General features: G+C 39.9%; 1 protein-coding gene across 1 annotated transcript in view; it reads right to left on the reverse strand.

The window, feature by feature from the left end:
* The window catches only part of EGF (epidermal growth factor), a 93,816-nt gene that overhangs the window by 11,525 nt on the left and 62,096 nt on the right, over positions 1–20,195 (reverse strand). Inside the window, 7 exon segments of the mRNA XM_030760117.2 lie at positions 2,549–2,693; positions 4,330–4,452; positions 7,979–8,104; positions 9,150–9,266; positions 13,443–13,562; positions 16,526–16,675; positions 17,378–17,545. Coding sequence (XP_030615977.2) covers positions 2,549–2,693; positions 4,330–4,452; positions 7,979–8,104; positions 9,150–9,266; positions 13,443–13,562; positions 16,526–16,675; positions 17,378–17,545 — 949 coding nt within the window.

The following is a 20,195-nucleotide window of genomic DNA, read 5'->3' on the forward strand; positions in this document are numbered from 1 at the left end:
CCCTATCCCACCCCTCTAGGTGGTCACAAAGCACGGAGCTGATCTCCCTGTGCTATGCAGCTGCTTCCCACTAGCTATCTATTTTACATTTGGTAGTGTATATATGTCCATGCCACTCTCTCACTTCGTCCCAGCTTACCCTTCCCCCTCCCTTTGTCCTCAAGTCCATTCTCTACATCTTTATTCCTGTCCTGCCTCTAGGTTCTTCAGAACCTTTTTTTTTTTTTTTTAGATGCCACATATATACGTCAGCAAATGGTATTTGTTTTTCTCTTTCTGACTTACTTCACTCTGTTATGACAGACTTGAGGTCCATCCACTTCACTACAAATAACTCAATTTCGTTTCTTTGTATGGCTAATATTCCATTGTATATATGTGCCACATCTTTATCCATTCATCTGTCGATGGACACTTAGGTTGCTTCCATGTCCTGCCTATTGTAAATTGTGCTGCAATAAACATTGTGGTACATGACTTTTTTGAATTATGGTTTTCTCAGGGTATATGCCCAGTAGTGGGATTGCTGGGTCGTATGGTAGTTCTATTTTTAATTTTTTAAGGAACCTCCATACTGTTCTCCATAGTGGCTGTATCAATTTACATTCCCACCAACAGTGCAACATCTTTATTGGAGTATAATTGCTTTACAATGGTGTGTTAGTTTCTGCTGTATAACAAAGTGAATCAGCTATATGTTTACATATATCTCCGTAACCCCTCCCTCTTGCGTCTCCCTCCCTCCCTCCCTCCCTATCCCACCCCTCTAGGTGGTCACAAACCACCTAGCTGATCTCCCTGTGCTATGCAGCTGCTTCCCACTAGCTATCTACTTTACATTTGGTAATGTATATATGTCCATGCCACTCTCTCACTTCATCCCAGCTTCCCCTTCCACTTCCCCATGTCCTCAATTCCATTCTCTACATCTGAGTCTTTATTCCTGTCCTACCCCAGGTTCATCAGAACCATTTTTTTTTAATTTTTAGATTCCATATATATGTGTTAGCATATGGTATTTGTTTTTCTCTTTCTGATTTACTTCACTTTGTATGACAGACTCTAGGTCTATAATGTCTTTAATAACCCAAAGTTAAAGTATCAGAGAGCAACACAAACCATTGCTAGGACACTTGTTTTCATAATTCCGTTATCTGTGACAACAAGAAGCCAGGAACAGGTAAAAACAATTTGATTCTTATTATCAAAATCAAGGATGATTATCATTAAGTACTAAATTTATCTTAGGTTAGAAAATCACAGTATGAAATATGAATACGAAAGCAGATTTCTATTAGAACTGAGTCATTTTTGCTAATATTCATGAGCAGTTTTCACTGTGTCAGGCTGACGTGATTTATAATGCAAGGCCATATACTTTGTCACAGAATAAAACTTATTCTTCTTATAATTTAGACTATGTTTCCGCTGATTATTAGTGATAAAATAATCAAAGCCTCTAAGCTCATAGCATCTATTCATGAGGATCGAAGTATTTCATCATTCCTTCACTAGGCACAGAGAAAATTATCAATGAGTCAGGAGTCCAGCCATAGGAGACCTATTCATTTTTCAGTATCTATCAATTCCCTCCGATTGCCTTCAAATTATGAACGAAATTAAAAGTAAGATTTGATACAAAACTAGATCTTCTGGGTGTGGTTTTTACTAAAAACTGAGGGGCATGGTTTCTGAGTGAGTGCGGTGGGAACACCTCATAGTTCCAGGGCTTCCTTGAACCCTCTCTTCAGGTTGACACTTAGCCCACTGAAACCATCACAGGGACAAAAGCAGAGCAAAGGCAGCTATGGCTGCATCCAGCAGTTGTTACCAAACAACAAAAATGTAAATGACGGGCTTCCCTGGTGGCGCAGTGGTTGAGAGTCCCCCTGCCGATGCAGGGGACACGGGTTCGTGCCCCAGTCCGGGAAGATCCCACATGCCGCGGAGCGGCTGGGCCCGTGAGCCGTGGTCACTGAGCCTGCACGTCCGGAGCCTGTGCTCCGCGATGGGAGAGGCCACAACAGTGAGAGGCCCGCGTAACGCAAAAAAAAAAAAAAAAAATGTAAATGCCAACTATTAGGAAGAAAAGAGGGAAAAACTAGGTTAGTTTTGAGCATTGAAGGCAAGAAGTCCAGTGTGAACATATATAACACTTTTTAAAATTCAGAAACATAGCATTGATGCGCTCCATCTGATTGGCAGAAAATAAATCAAAGTTTTAAGAAATTCTCTCAGTTTAATCCCCAGCCTATGCCAGTAGTAACATCAAGTTATTTAAATAAGAGGGAAAATAACCAGTTCCTTACATTTAATATTTACCACTAGCACCGGGTTAGGGGCGGGGGGTGGTGAAATATGCAGGAAAGGTGTAATACACACACAGAATTTATATATGTAAATAAAGGGTTACATATATAAATTATCTATTTTTCCCTATGGAAAAGCCTAATTATAGAAAAATCGCAATGTAAGTTTTCTGAATCTGCTAAAAGTTATGGGCTGCGATATCATATCTCTGTGCCATCAGAAAAATAGCTTGACTTACTTGCAGGCATAGCTGTCGACCGCTTCAACATACATACACACACCGCCATGGAGGCAGTACCCATCGTGGGACGGGGGACATTCGGGGTAAATATTTCTCACAGGAGAGCGGCCATCCTCCCTGGGTTGAGAGGGTAGAGTCGAGTCTAGAAGAAGCAAAGGCATTTCTTTTACTTGCTGAAGTGATTGGGGTCTTTCAGATATCGATATCAGGAAGTAGTTTCCGTGAACAATTTGTGAGATAGACCAATAGTTGTGATATAGAACAAGTTTCACTTTCTTAACCAGACCTCGGGTCCTTCACCATGGAGCCAGCCATTCTTTCCTTAGGTTCAGCATTATTTGACATAAAGCATGTTGGAAGCTGTAAGAGAATGGTCAGTCCCAAGACCATATGAATTCCGAGTGCAGATCTCATTATAAAAGCACATACATCATCCAAAAACACACGCTGTGTGAAACAGCAGTTAGCTTAAGAGCGTCTCACTGAACAACAGTATCTCTTGATGGCTTATAAACCACCTACCACTACACAGTCCACTACCCCTAGTTTCCTGGGAGTCTCAAAAATTTCTCCCACATGAGACTTTCTTCTAAAAACTATTTAAGTTGTAGGGGAGCCCTCAAAGACAAGATTAGCAACTTTGACAGAAAGGAAATGTTACCATAACAGAGGGGATGCCAAAGTGGGGAAGTCCGTTTTATTGAATGGTTTGCTGCTCTTTGAAAGGAAAACATTAGGGTGTGTAGCTGACTATATAAATATTAGGAGTCTTTCAGTACCTTTAAGAACAGCAAACTATTTGAGAAAATAATATGCTAAAAAAACAGAGACCCGAGCAAATGCAGAACCTTCCTTTCTCAGGATGTTTTCTGCTTGCAGAGCTGAGACAGGTAAATAGCTGGCAATGACTTAGCTGACCCTGGCTTCTAGGGTCTATGAAGCCAGCTCCCCTTCTGGGTGCTGATGGTAAGAAGATACTGCTGTTATGGGGGAGGGTTCAGGAAGAAGGAAGCGACAATTATTAACATTTTTTTAAGTTCTAATTCAGATCAAGAAATACTGACTTAAAAAAAAATTAAATGCAATTTTATTAAGAATTTCAAATGACATATGTCAAATTTCTAGAATGGAATAGGACCATTTTGAAACTGGAGAGATGGCATAGATGAACACTGATATCTCTTGTAACTCCAACTTTATTTAAAAAAACAATTCCTCTGCAAACCATATTCCCCCTTATATAACAAGACGAAATAGTATCTACCTCTTCACTTTGGCAACAGCTATTTCCTAAAGGAATGGGAAAAAAAAAATAGTGATTTTGCTACTTCTTTAAGTTCATTAAAAATGGGACTCTATCTTTAGATTAAAATTTTTAAGTTCAGAAAAAGCTTATTTTAAAATCCTTGAAAGTGATTCAAAATGCTAAGAGTCCGGACATCCTCCCCAACCTGTCTAGCCCTGCAGAGCTTTCCCAGCAGCCCCCAAAATCAACACTACAAATCAGGACATTAGCTGCATAGTTAAAGAGAACCACCTGTGTTCCCACCTTTATTGAATTGTGAATAATAAAAAAGGATTTATTCCAGATGCTATTAAATTAAGAAAACTTGGGCCATTTCACATTCTCAACCACAGCATCAATCTAATCAGGAAAGTAAACTCACCAGCCTGATTGAACTGAATGATTTCTAGAAGCTCTAATGGAAATACACTTGGGTACTGATTTTTTCAGAATCGAGTCCCTCCCCTTGGATCTGGACCACCCACCAACCTACCAGGGCAAATCCGTCCAGGTTCAGATGAGTTGCCAGCACATGTGCAGGTGTAGTTTCCCTCCGTATTTGTACAGGCGGCATTTTCCCCACAGGTGTGCACACCCAGTTGGCACTCATCAATATCTGTCAGGAAAAGGGAGTAGGAAAGAGAAAAGTAGGGTGCAGAGGAGAGCAGAGGGTGGTATAATTGGGAACCCCAATATTCTGGAAAGGGAGCGCCTTCAACTTCTGTCATGCCACATGTTCTCAGAGCTCTATACATTTTTAGATTCAAAAATTCTATTATAAATGTTGGAGAGAGAGAGAGATGGACTGGGCCCCTTGGCTGCATGCCATGCAGGTAAACTCCTGACATAAGGCTGGAAGTTTTCCTACTGCTTGGAAGGAAAGGAAATTTCCCAGCACATGTAGCTCAGTGGGAAAGTTGGAGATGGTAAACTATCTCTAGGTAAACATTTAGTAGTTCAGATCATATCAAATTCAACATTTTTGCCTTTTTTACAGAAATATGAACAAAGTCATCACTTTTTTCCCAACTACCCATCTTTTATTTTCTCAGTTACCACCACCCTAACCTTTAGGTCCTTCTTCTCTTCGATTTTCCATTGCTTTAAGAGGAGCAGCCTTACAACATTCCCTGCATCCCATCTCTCCTCCACTTCTCTCCTAAACACCAGTGCCACATTAATCTTCCCGAACCACATCTCCCATCACTGCGCCACTCGACTCAGATGCTGCCAGTAGTTGTCTGTTTCCTAGAGCTGTGCTGCCTAATATGGTAGCCATCGCCATATGTAGGTGCTGAGCACCTGAACTGCAGCTAGTCCACACTGAAATGTACTGTAAGTGTAAAACACACGCCAGATTTTGTGGACATAGTACCAACTATGAAGGAACATAAAATATATCAGTAATTTTTATATTATAGATAGCTAATGAGAACCAACTGTATAGCACAGGGAACTCTACTCAGTGCTCTGTGGTGACCTAAATGGGAAGGAAATCCAAAAAAGAGGGGATATATGTATACGTATAGCTGACTCACTTTGCTGTACAGCAGAAACTAACACAACATTGTAAAGCAACTATACTCCAAGTAAAAAATAATGATGATACTTTTTTATATTGATTATACATTAAGCTGTTAATATTTGGGATATATATTGAATTAAATAAAATATTAAAATTAATTTCACCTGTTTCTTTTTGCTTTTTGTAATGTAGCTACAAAAAATTTTAAATTACATATGTGACTGACATTATATTTCTACTGGATGGTGCTGGTCTAGAGAAGTAAAACCCCAATGCCTGACTTTCAGATTCTAGTTTCCCACAAATATAACTCAACTTACCTGTTATGGACTGAATTGCATCTCCCCAAAATTCATATGTTGAAGCCCTAACCCCCAGAGTGACTATATTTGGAGACAGGACCTATAAGGAAGCAATCAAGCTTATATGAAGTCATAAGAGTGAGGCCCTAATCCAACGGGATTGACGTCCTTCTAAGAAGAGGAAGAGATACCAGTGGTATCTCTCTCTCCCTCTCTCCCTCTCTCCACAAGCCACAGAGGAAAGGGCAGGTGAGTGTGGAGTAAGAAGGGGGCCGTCTGCAAGCCAGAAAGAGTCCTCACCAGGAACCAAATCTGCCAGCACCTTAATCTGGGACTCCTGGCCTCCAGAACGCTAAGAAAATAAATGTCTGTTGTTTAGGCCACCCAGTCTACACAGTACTTTTGATGGTAGCCAGAGCAGATGGAGACACCACCTTGCCAGACTCAGTTTCTGTTCTCCTTCACACAAGTATAGACACACAGTCTATACTTAAGGCTCTAGGCTTTTCTCTATCCGCCCCCCAAATAAGACCTGTGATATGTTCATGCCTGCAGTGCTCCCCACTCCTTCACATTTCTGCATAATAAAAAGGTACTTATGCCCCCAGTTCCATCCAAAACGATACTTCCTCCATGAAGTCTTTCCCAATACCTCAAACAGATATGTCTACCAGTTCTGAACTTCCACTTAGTTTTTACTTCTCTTATGACGCATACCTTTCTTCACCACTTATCACAGCTGCATTTCTTTTAGATCATATTCTCCATGTAAGCAAGGACTGCCTTCCTCATCTTGGCATTCCTCACAGATCCTAGCACTGTGTCTTTGCACTAATAGGGGTCAATTAAATATTTGCCACATTGAATCGCTAACCTGAATAGCCCAAAGGGAGTCTTTTTTTTTTTTTTTTAAACTGACATCCTACTGCAATCTCTATGAACGATCACCTTGAGAATGAGAGAGAAGAAAAAACAATGATGTACCGTTGGCCAAGAAACACGGCTACTCTTAAGAATAACAACAGTTTTATATAGCACTTATTGTGTGCCGGGCATGGTTCAAAGCACTGTATCTACTACATCTCTATATCTACTGTATAATCATGGGGCTGGGGGGCAGTGCGGAGAACAAGAACAAGCTCAGGGCTTCCATGTGGCCCGAGACGCCATGCCAACCAGGCAGGCTGGGCCATGACACTCTGCTCCGTGGATGGAGATGCGTGAGTAACAGAGTGAGAATCCAGAGTATAATGAGTTTAAACATCCAAGAAAGTATACCTTCCTTTTTCTTCAAAGTAAATGAAATATAAAGCCTGTTTGTCTAAATTATCTAGGAGCCTGCTTAATTAGAGCAGTGACATTTTCCCAATTGACAGCCAAATATGTGCTGAAAAGAGCCTTTACAGCTGTCTGTGGACTCCACAAAACTAATCTGATAAACGTCTGATTTAAACCAACCAGGTCCAGAAAATTGGTAGTTATGACTGATATTTCATCTTTAACCTCAACATGTGCGAGAAAGCAATGCCATTTTAGCTTGTTATCAAGGCATCTGCCCCTCACAGCGAAAAGATTTTTATGTTTTCAGAAGGAAAGGAAAATACTGAAAGAGACATGTTAAAGCCCCATAAAACTTGAGATAACTATTTTACCGGGCCAAGATGGCTTCAGGCAGGTCTTCACTTGTACCGTGACATTGTGTTACACCTGGAATGGTACATGACATCCGCTAGGTGAACTCCCAACCCAGCAAGCCACACCCAGACCTTGGCAGAGGATGGTGATTATGAAAGCGGTCTTAATCATTCCTTGCTTGATTCTAAATGTCAACGGCTTGAACTTATCAAGAGCCAGCTGTGAGCCCTTTCACAGAACCACGCCTCCTTCCCTTTACACACAGCCGTGACCTCCAACAAACCCACATCAGCTCTGCAGTTCACCACGGTTCAATTGCCAAATTCGGTGACAAAGAAAATGCTGTCCAGTTCCCCCCCGTGATGGCTCGAGGTGTGGAGTTATCGATGAGGCACTGATGTCACTCAACCCCAGGAGAAAGAATTAGAAAGGCAGAGGGGAAAACAGCCTCTGCAGAGTGTAGAAGCTGACTAGTGCGGTCACAGCCAAAGGGCACGAAATTGACTATTTACCCCAAACTGAAATATGTCAGTTTGAACAGATCACACAACTCCTCTTTTAGTCTTAACATGTGTGTCACCGCAATTCTCTCCTGTCTTTTCTCGGCCCGCCACACCCAGTGTTTGGTGATTCTCCAAGGCCTGCCTTCACCCTTGGCCCTCTGCACACAGCTCTCTTACCGAGGCAGTGGATCCCATCTCCCTGGTAGCCTTCTGAGCACCGGCAGACATGGCCACCTTCAGTATTGACGCACTTGGAGGAGGTGGGAGGGCAAACTGAAATACCCATCTGACATTCATCTATATCTGTGGGCAAAATGATGAGCTAGTGAAATACATAGGCAATCCTGGTATAAAGGAAAAGAGTAGGAAAGGATAGTATAATCTTACATACAATCATCCAGCCATTTACAGGTACTGCTTGCAAATGTGATGCAAACCCTCCATCTTGGACTTAAAGTTCATTTCTGAATCAATTTTTACAGATTTCTCAGTGTTTCATTAGTGTAAGTAAATCACTTTGTGCCAGAGTTTCAGACCATAAGAACATTTACAATAATGGTTATCAATGTAAAATAGTAACCCATCCAGCAAAACCTATTTAATAAACTAAAACTTATGACCTAAGCCTTTGCGGGGGGGAAAGCTGTGTTTTTATTGGAATTGGGGAGTTTATAAATTTGACTTGAACTCAAATTCATGCTTTTAAAGCTAATTATAAATTCTTCTCCTTGGGGCCTCCCTGGTGGCACAGTGATTAAGAATCCACCTGCCAATGCAGGGGACACAGGTTTGAGCCCTAATTCGGGAAGATCCCACATGCCGTGGGGCAACTAAGTCCATGCGCCACAACTACTGAGCCTGTGCTCTGTAGCCCACGAGCCACAACTACTGGGCCTGCGTGCCACAACTACTGAAGCCCGCGTGCCTAGAGCCTGTGCTCCGCAGCAAGAGAAGCCACCGTGATGAGAAGCCCGTGCACTGCAATGAAGAGTAGCCCCCACTCGCAAAGACTAGAGAGCCTGCGTGCAGCAACAAAGACCCAACACAGCCAAAAATAAAGTAAATGAAATAAATATTTTTTAAAAATCAATTATATTAAAAAATTCTTCTCTTTAATGTCAATTGTCTATATCACGGAATTTTAATATAACTCAATGTAATATAACAATATGTTATGTTTCTTATTTTCTATTCATACACCCATTACCTTTTTAGCTAATATCAAATAAGGTATTCAATCCTGAGGGTAACATAAATCGTTCTGGAGATTTTGAATCAGTATGATCTGAGAGAATGTTTCTGATTCACTATTTTCCAGATATTATGTGTATTTGGATTTTGCTCTTACCAGAACACAGTTTTCCATCTCCGGCAAATCCTTTCAAACACCGACACGTGACATTCTCTCCCTCTGAAACACACCAAGCCTGTGTACTGCATCCCAAGGCACTACAGTCGTCACCATCTGCAAACAGCGAGAACCCCACAGGATTATTTCCAGACCTCAGAGAAGAAAATGGACTTCAATGTTTTGCATTCTACCGAAAATTCCAGTACTTCCTTTCTCAAGTTCTGGGGCAGGTTAACCTCCAAATAGAAACACTGTGCTGATCTGTAAGCTGTATCTATATTAAAGGATCCACAAACCATATGTTTCTGTTTACATGCTCTCAACAAATCTTTAGTCTTAAAGAATTATGTGGTGTTCAAAGACCCCCGTGTGAACTTATTTATAATTTTTTAAAGCATTTGCAAATTTGAACTATACAATTTCTAGGACTAAATGGACTCAAACTTCAAAAATTGTATTGCTTTATTTGAGAATTCCCAACCATTGTGACATACAAAAGGGGTCAATATATTCTTATCTCTCAAAGATATGCAACTAATATGTAGCAAGTAGATCTGTGTACCAACATGGCAAAGAGATTTAACCATAAAAAGATTTATTGTCAATTTACTAAAATTATGTTTGATATATAATAGAATGTATATGTCAAAATGTATGTTTATTATCAAGATTTATGCCATGACTTGCAAACCTCAAGGCACTTTTTTTTTTTTCAAATTTATTATTTTTGGCTGTGTTGGGTCTTTGTTACTGTGCACGGGCTTTCTCTAGTTGCAGCAAGCGGGGGCTACTCTTCGTTGCAGCGCGCAGGCTTCTCATTGCGGTGGCTTCTCTTGTTGCGGAGCATGGGCTCTAGGTGCGCGGGCTTCAGTAGTTGTGGCTCGTGGCCTCTAGAGCACAGGCTCAGTAGTTGTAGCACACAGGCTTAGCTGCTCTGTGGCATGTGGGATCTTCCCGGACCAGGGCTTGAACCCGTGTCCCCTGCATTGGCAAGCGGATTCTTACCACTGCGCCACCAGGGAAGCCCCACCTCAAAGCACTTTTACAGAGTTATGAACCATACAAACTAAATGCTGTAAAAGGATCATTTCATTTCGTACTCCAATGAAATACAAATGTCCCAGAAGACAGAGTTGCCTTTTGAGCCATAAACGTGAGCACGTTTTTTTTTTTTTTTCCTTTAGCTACTTATGTATATAATCATTCTCCAAATGCCTCCTCTCTGTTGGAGTTGGGGGTACCTGACATACCACAGTAGGATATAAACTATCTTCTGTCTTTCCACTGGTAAATTTGCTCATCTGCGTATAGAAGAGGTCAAGAAACCCTCCAAAGTTGCCCATAAATTAAAGAAAGTTAAATGATCTAAATAGGAGTCAGGTGCCGTGTGAATGCAGACATCGGCTAATGGCGTTTGATTTGCTTAGCTATTTGAGTGAGAAGATTTTTCTTGTGGGAACACGGGCCTTTCATGTTTGCTTGGTCACCTCCTGTCACTCATGACTCTTTGAGATGGATAAGTTCAGACTAAATCAATTATCCATTGGATTCAGCATTTATTTGGAAGACTAGCTCCCAAATCACAAGGCTGTTCAGAGTATATGGTGGACAGTATCAAATCACCCAAGACATTTTAAATCACTTGCGGAATTATCTTAAATTAACATATGATTCAGGATTTATTTGGTAACTTGCAAACCCCAAGGCAGCTTTGCATACTGAAAAGCAATGGATGTGCAGTTGCAGGAGGGATGAGCCATAGCCAAAGCTCCTTCTGCCACAAACTAAGCTCCACAAGGAAGGCATGCTTATGCTTCACGTGTCTCTTCTCTAAAATGCAGATGACAGTTTCTGTCCAGTCTACTTCACATGGTTGCTGTAAGCACTTGAAGAAAAAGTGATTTTTAAAAGAATCTTTTGAGGACTATAAAATATTTTATTTACATATCTAGATAAGAATGATAAAGAAGAAGAGTACTGTGACAGCCTGAATCAGAATTAGCCTTATCACGCTAGAAAAGACTCTGGGGTCTGTTTGTAAAATTAACAAAATTAATTCATTTTGAAGTACCTACTATGTGCCAGAGCCTTATGAGGGCCAAAAATACGGAGGTGGAGAACATAGACAAGGGCTCTGTTTTCTTACATGATTATTTATTGAAGTATAGGGTAATAAGCACAATCAAGAAAAAATACTGGGTTCCAAGAGAGCTGCAAGAACTCTCGCCTCACCTGGTCAGGAGACTAGGAAAGCCTTGCTGAGAAAGAGCATATTAAGCTGAGATCTGAAGGATACACAGGACTTGGGGAGGTGGGGTTAGAAAGAGCACTGTAGGCCGAGAAAACAACACCTGCATGTTACAGGCAAGGCCCATGTAATGGAAGCAGGCCATAGAAAGCTGGGGATAGAAGGGCACAAATTGAGGCTGGTGAGGTGGGTACAGGCTAGTTTCTCCAGGGCTCAACAGGCTACGTTAAGAATTTTACATTTTATTCATGAATTTAGAAGAATTCGTGATTTTAGTGAATTTGACAATGAAACTTTTTAGGATTGAACCTCTTTGCCATGTTGTACACAGATATGCTTGCTCCATGTGACTCTGTGTCTTTGGAGAATAAAAAGATATGGACCTAAAAAATCTAACATAAAGTTTTCAATTTCTTTTTGGTATAGATACTTGTTTGAAATGAAATTTCACAACAAAATATAAGTAAGACCCCTTAGCCTAACACAGGTAGAACTAAAACTTTACAGGCTAAGACAAAATAGAACACAATCCAGGGAGGGAAAGATGAGGTAATCTTCACCAAGACAATCAATTTCATTTATTCCGCACGAGGCAGGGTACAGTCTCCAGGCATGAAGCCAAACACAGTCTGTTATATATGTATTCCAAATCTTTAGCCATTTTGTCACTCCCCCATGCCACCCACGTGGCCTAATTTACTGTCTGTCATTCACCTTGGTCTTTGAGTCCCCCAAACATTAGCCTTTCAAAATATCCTCTGTGAACCTCTAGGGGTCCCTAGTGGCTTTGAAAAGGTTCTCTATACTGCTAATATATATTATGTATATTGTTTTATTCTACCACATTGTCTCCACATCTGACTATGACCTTGGAGGCTGGGGCTATATTTAGCTAAGTATGGTATCACCAGCATTTAGCTCAGTGTATGGCAAATGAATAGTCACCAAATGAATAATATTCCTAACATGACCGTGTTTCCGGTAATTCTTTTCTTGATATGAATTAATTACTTGGTCATAATTTTCAAAATCTTTGGTCGAGTCACTAACTTCATGTATCTTAGCTTTCAAATCTGTAAAATGATAGATTGTGATAAGGGTCAAATTAGAGGATATACTTAAAGGACCTGGTAAACTCTAAAGCTCTGTAAAAATTATTATTACTAAAAATATTCACCTCTTTGTATTTTATCAAAAATTACACTGATAAAATCCTCTAAGAAGGGGTAAGAGGTCCCAGGGCCTCGAAAATTGTAGTTTGATGACCACAAAAGTTGTGGTTAAGTGTATATAATGCCCTAATGTGGAGTTCTCAAATTTATTTTTAGCCACATACAGTGTTAAAATTAAGTCTCACTCCGAAATATAAATAAATAAAATGCTTCAAAGAGCACTGCACTGATTGAAAGGCAGAGACTTAGCATGAAGAAGAGGTGGGGTTTGCAGAAGCTTTAAGGCTGAGCTAAGCCCAGTTTGAAAACCACTGGCTTCATGAGTGAACACAGACTATAAAAGAATTAGGTTCCCTAAAGTCGTTACATACTGAATAAATTATTTAGCATTTTGCTGATAAATGGGCAATATATTATAGAAGAAAAAAAAAATCTAACATTTGCTGTTTGTGGACTTTCTGGAGCAGCTGAAGCAACCAGCCTATATTTGCTTATCAGCTACCATCTGCTTTTCACACTGACAGAAGTAAAGCTAAATGGGCCAAACACCAAAAATACTAGGCATGGATGGGGATACACCCAAATCTGTCCTGGCCTATTTTTCACTTTTTTTTCCAAGTCAGATTTCTTCAAAAAAGATTCAGTCCAACGACCCTCAATGAGTAAAGTTCATGTCCAGTCTAATATGGAACCATCTTCCTCAGATAAACCATTCAGAAGAGAAGGACCAAAGTTTGAGTCCAAAGTTTGTCTTCGCTAGCTTTGTGTAGATTTAGTCAACATTAAGTTAGAGAGTTCATTCAGAATTTCTAATTAGTAGGATGGAAATTATTGGAACCAAAGCTGTATTGGAGAACTCATTATTCATACCTGACACCATGATTTCAGCCACTAGCATATGCTGAGATTCTGTAATATTATCTTCCATCTCTCTACTGCTGGGTAAGATGTCCAACGGTATTACTCCATTACTCAGATCTGCTCCACTACCTATTGAAGGCCAACGGATACAATTAATTTACCTTTTGTGATTCAAGAAATGTTTGAGTTAATTTATATTTATGGCTGTTTGTGTGAGTTCAGACTCTTTCTTAGAGTCGGAGGATTCAGAAAAACTGCCAGGGTCTTGGTGGCTTAGAAAACCTTCTCTGCTACACTACACCCTCTCAGCTTCACTCCATGCACTTATAATTGAGGGTGGGGAGAGCCAGTAGGGAAGAAAGACAGGACTCTTCTTGGTACTGGCAAAAACAGTAAAAGTAGAATACCAAAATCCTTATAATCAGCTCATAATCACTGCTCGCCATTACTGAGGACAAATTAGTGAGATGATCTCCCCAACCTGCCTTTAATATATACACCTTCTCCTTTAGGCTGCTTATAACATTTATTTTAGCTTGATTTTGCCAGTATTTAGAAATGTGGAAGGGCATAAACAAGCTATAATTTAACATAGGCATGGGACCTATGCAACTCCCCAGAACATGGAAGAAATGGATCCCCTAAAACACTGTGTATTCTCTAAGTGTGGGCCATGGATCCCTGGGGTCTCACTGCATGGCATCTAGAAGGTCAAAACTATTTTCATAAAAGGCAAATAACTGTATTGTTATTTTCACTGTCAACATCGATAAGTGATGGGGCAAAAGCAGACATGGGTGAAAGTGTGGTGATTTAGCGTGAATCGTCATGATACTAGTAGCATGTTCTCTACTGTGGTCATCTTCTTCACTGCCACACACACACACACACACACACACACACACACACACACACACACTCCAGTTTCACCTTTAAAAGCCCATGATGGGGCAGTAAAATTACTAATTTTTAAAAATCTTGACCATGGACTACCTGGCTCTTTAATCTTCTGTGTAATGAAATGGGAAGCAACACATAAAACACTGCACACACACTGAAGCTATGACGGCTGTCTGGAGGTGAACTCTCAGAGATACGAGCTAAAACTAGGCTCTTTTTTTTTTTCATTGAACATGATTTTTACCTGAAAGAATGTTTGATAAACTATGTCATTAACATTTGGGGATTTGATATTTTCTCAACAATGAATGAAGTGACGCTGTCACTTCAAGGAAAATTAGCTCACGGTGCTTGTTGCCAGTAATAAAATTTAAGCTTTCAAGTGGAAAGTCGAATTCTGGAAAATTTTCCGCAAAAAAATTTTAACAAAATCCAGACACTCAAAGACTTTTCTGATGAGTTTGATAATAATAATTAGTTAATGTTATTGTAGGTATATTAATGTGATATTTGGCAGACTTGTAACTCAGTCAATCAATATTTTTAAATGACCAAAACATGATGCAACAAAATCATGCATGGCGAAAGATCCACTCAAAGTACAAAACAGAACACTGGGTTTTAACATAGCAGAGGACAAAATGTTCATTGATATGGCTTCAGATTCAACATTGCAACTAACTCTAAGAAACTACCACCTGTCTAGTTCTGATATATATAATATCAAAAGAAGATATACAAAAAAGTCCTCTGAAAAGGCTATTAAGCAATCTTCCCTTTTCCAGCTCCATGTGTGTCTGATTTTCTTCATAGGCTTCAAACAAAACAACACAGCAACAGCTTTAACAGAGGGGCAGATGGGAGAATCTGTCTGCCCTTTATTAAGTCAGATATTAAAGATATAAACGTAAAACAATGCCATTCTTCTTACTACATAGTTTTGTTTGGAAAAATAGAGTTATTTCATTTATTTTCATAAAAACATGTTCACATATAATGGAATACTACTGTAACTTTAATAGAGATATTAAAATTTTTAGTCTTAATTTCTAATACCATAAATCTTGATAAATATAACCCACACAAACAAAGACTCGAGTTTTTCAATCATTTTTAAGAGTGTAAAAAGGATCCGAAACCAAAAAGATTGAGAACTGTTATCCTAAGGCAACAATTGGTAGAAAGTTCAGAAAATCCAAAATATTCAATTCTGGTCCATGGATAAATTAATCTATTTATTTGCTGTCAATGTCACCTAACATATCATGCCTATTGGATAAATATGAATTTTTAAAAAACATCTAAAATAAAATTTAAGTTCTCTTTGGTATAAGGTATCAAGAGATGAATCCAAATACACCTTACCTGTTTGGATGCACATTGAAGGGAAGTAAATCAGTACTACTGTTTCCATGTCATATTAGATCTCTTCTTCCTCAAAGTCACGTTTAGCTTTTTGTTTTGTTTTGTTTTGTTTTGCTGTACGCAGGCCTCTCACTGTTGTGGCATCTCCCATTGCAGAGCACAGGCTCCGGACACGCAGGCTCAGCGGCCATGGCCCACAGGTCCAGCCGCTCCGCGGCATGTGGGATCCTCCCGGACCGGGGCATGAACCCGTGTCCCCTGCATCAGCAGGCGGACTCTCAACCACTGCGCCACCAGGGAAGCCCTACGTTTAGTTTTTAAAAACGTGGATCACGAGCCTTGTCGAGCTGGATTCCCTACACCTGTTTGGTATCCTAAACTTATTTATTACAAAGGACTCTGCTTTTCATATAAAGACAGTCATGTGGCAGGGGGTTTATATATGACTACCTCTAAAATCGAGGCCATAAAACTTCTAAACAAAATGTCTTTGAACCTTCCCTGATTTGGTAAAATACTGGCATTTATTTCCAAGGATGGGCTACTCCACCAAAAATAGGGGCCTGGAGCACTGGAACTTAAGACTTGGAATATTATCTTTTGTTCATTAATTTTACAGCTAGAAGAAGTCAATTGAATTTAGTTTGTAATGAGGAGGCCAAACTCATCGGTGTGGGGGGGGGGTGGAAGACAGCTTGGCATCCCTAAAAGCAAGGGAGCTTTTAAGAATACAAAATATTAAAAATTAGCACAAGCATAAAAATCAATGTAGGACAATATTCCTGAGCTAAAGTAAGACAATTTGGCCACATAGTTTATCATATTACCTGCCAATATCTGATGGCCATTCAGAGCCAGACACGTTTTTCCATCTGGAGCTTTCACAAAACCTTCACGACACAAACACTGAGCAGTTCCAAACCTCTCTTCGCAAATATGTTCACAGCCTCCGTTTTGATGTAAGCAGGCATCTGCTCCTAGCAGAGAGGAGGTACATTCACAGATGGGCTTGGAGATGAAAAGGTGTAAAATCAGTGGACAGCTTTGGGAGAAAGAAACTATCTAAATGGAGCTGTTTATATCAAGAGCTATTTCAGAAGAGTTCCTATAAAGAGCCACTGGTTCTAAGATAAGCTCAGAATGTGATTACCTTAGGAGTATTGAGTTTAGCCAGTACCTTTGTTCAAGAAGCTATTTGGGAAGATAGGACTCCTATTTCCTGACTTATAATCTAGTCAGACTGACAAAGGGTGATTCAGAAAGAAGAGTTATTGTGGGAAACTAAGTGGCTTTTCCATCTGCTTACCTACTCCTGGCTGAAGCTCACTTACTTGCATTCTCAGGAGGTGGGGAAAAGTCCAGTGTAGGCAGAAGCTTCCACTGCGGGTTTCTAAATCGCTCCCCCCACCCATCCCTGCCCCTGCCCTTAGTGCCTTTAATCCAAAAGTCTTTGAAAAGAAGCAAATAAGTAAAAGCTACTCAGGAGAAGAAAAGTTGAGGTTGGAGGGATAAAGCCCAAACTTATTACCAGACTATCTTAGTTTAAACGAAATCCAAATCTCAGGAGATCTTAACATCTACCCAAATTAGTGAGAAGTGCAACACACACCCCCTTCCCTGCCGTCAAACAATTAAAATAGTTGCAGATGCCAGTCAAAGAAAGACTGTGTCCAGTGTACCTGGTTTTGCCAATGGATGAACTACAACCAGTGATGAGGGCTTCAGCATGCTGCCTCGGAGACATACCCTATTTTTGCCAGTCCTCTTGTTCACCCTTATTACCGATGGCATAGCCCAATCAGAGAACCACAAATGATCCTCAAACACAGCCACAGCAAATGGGTGACCTGGAAGCAGTTGAGATCCATTATAAACATCTTGTCTTTGCCATGAATATTTTTAAAAGGACAAGGCCTGAAACATATACCCAATTCCTACACTAAGTCAATTCTTTAATACAGCTGCTAAGCAATGTATGAGCCACTTCCTTGAGCCACCTACATCAAGGAGAATCCACATGATGAGGGAACCTCTTCTTAGAATGGGAGCCTGGTGGTATGAAGTCCTAGCAAAGCCCATGGTCATCGAGCATTCAGAGAGTGGGAGAATGTGGGTGACTGACATAATACCACCAATAAGAAGGAGACCAGAGCTTCCCTGGTGGCTCAGTGGTTGAGAGTCCGCCTGCTGATGCAGGAGACATGGGTTCGTGCCCCGGTCCAGGAGGATCCCACATGCTGTGGAGCGGCTGGGCCCAGTGAGCCATGGCTGTGGAGCCTGTGCTCCGCAATGGGAGAGGCCACAACAGTGAGAGGCCCGCGTACCGCAAAAAAAAAAAAAAAAAAGAAAGAAGGCGACCAGGGCAGGAATGTTTCCATGTTCAGTGATTCTGTCACTATTTATAGACTAAACAACTTGACTGGGTAAGTTGGGTAAGTTATTTTACCCCTCTTTGTCTTAGGTTCCTTGTCTTTTGAATGGCAGTAATAAGTAGTAGACTAAATTTACAGGTTGCTGTAAATTGAGATTTTTACAACATTTAAAAAAATCTAAGGTAATTGAAAACAGCCTCCTCAAATTCCCATCTCCACCAATACATTTCCTTTCCTATCTCTCCTCTTAACTAAAATTAGTCCATTGACTGTGCTCCTGCCTTCTCTAGGACCTTGTTCTGTCAATTACTCCTTTCATTTACATTAATTCTCTTCTATTCTCTTCCTCTTACCAGCTTCTTTCCCTTAGCTGATTAATATGTTCAGGTCTCTCCTATCTTAATTCCCTCATCCCCTTGACCCCTCTAACTTCTTTTTGTCTCTTTCCTTCTCTTCTCAGACAAGTTTTTTGGAAGTTATTTATTATCTGCTGCTTCCATTTTCATGGCTCCAATCAACCCCTAAGTGGCCTCTTCTGATCCTACCTCAACTAAACCCGCCTCTCCATGCCACTGAAACTGCTCTGATAAGATATTCCAGTATTTAGTAAGCTGGGAAATGTTTTAATATACTATCTCAAGTGGTTAGAGGCCAAAGCTAAGGACCCCTAGGTTTGGAAGCTTTTATCACATCCAGTCACATTCCCCAGGCCAGTCTTTTTGCTAATGAAAAATGGATTTGGTGGATTAGGGTGCATGTTTCCCTCTACTGGCAGCAAACTCAAACGATTTTTCCCGGTGTAATGAATCTCCACCCATCATTATTGACCAGGGCCATTAAGATTCATTTGGGTCTCTAGCTTTTGTCCCAAATTAAACTCATAAAGGCAGGAAGGGAATTTCCTATATAGTTATTGTTTTGCTTTGTTTGTTGTGATAAAAAAACGCATAATACAAAATTTACCATCTAAGCCTAAGACTTAACCCACAGTTTTAGTAATGTTAAATACATTCACATTGTTGTGCAAACAATTTCCACAAATTTTTTCATCTTGCCAAACTGAAAATCTATACCCATTAAACAACTTCCTGTTTCCCCCTCCCCCTAGGCCCTGGCAAATACCATACTACTTTCTGTTTCTATAAGTGTGCCTATTCTAGATACCCTAAGTAAGTAGAATCATACAATATTGGTCTTCTGTGACTGCCATATTTCATTTAGCAAAACGTCCTCAGGGTTCATCTATGTTGTAGTATGTGTCAGAATTAGCTATTGTTTTTCAACACAAACCCCACACTAGATATAATCTTCCTTATTTTTTGTTTACAGGAGAGCCACAGGTGAACTACCAGTAGATGGCACTGTAATGGTGGGAACGGTTATTTAGATGTACACATACCAGATTATTTGTATTTGTATCTAATAGGAAGTTGCATTAGTCACAGATTATAGCAATACAAATTATTTACAAAATACCTCCTATGCTTTTTTTGGTTTAGAATATGTTGTCTTTACATTCTAGTTAGGAATTTCCAAATCCCTTTATACCTCCAAATATCAAAGCTATAACTTTACATTTATTTGGGAGATGTATTTTTTAACAATGTACGTCTCCCCTACTGACTCCATAACTTCACAGGAACCATAATTGTTTTACTCTCCACTGTATTTCCACTTCCTATAATGGTACATGGATGATAAAAGTCTACAATTGTACACAAGCTTATAATTTATTGTGAAGTATGTCAATTTTTAAAGAAGCTTGGAAGTATGTAAAATTTTAAATTATATTTATCTTGATCTATGTAATGTATAATACAAATCTAGAAGTTCATTACCAAAGAGAAAGGGCAAAATAAATACCTTACATGGATTATTAGTTTGTTAGCTTCTTCCTAAAAAAGAGAGACCATGTTTTTCATCTTCCCAACCAACCAGTTTCTAAATTCCCAAAGCATCTCTAACATCACCCTGGCTTTCATTTCGACATCCAATCTGTTACCAAATCCTCTTGGTTTTTCATTCACAGTGATTTTTGTAATATTCTAATCCTCCATTCTACTTTTTAAATGGCAATCTTCTAGCTCAGGCCTTTATTAACTGTTGACTGAACAATTATCATAAC

This window comes from Delphinapterus leucas, chromosome 5 (genome assembly GCF_059928025.1).
Source record: "Delphinapterus leucas isolate spDelLeu-1000000601 "Yukka" chromosome 5, BTC_Dleu_Yukka2, whole genome shotgun sequence".
Classification (NCBI taxonomy): domain Eukaryota; kingdom Metazoa; phylum Chordata; class Mammalia; order Artiodactyla; family Monodontidae; genus Delphinapterus; species Delphinapterus leucas.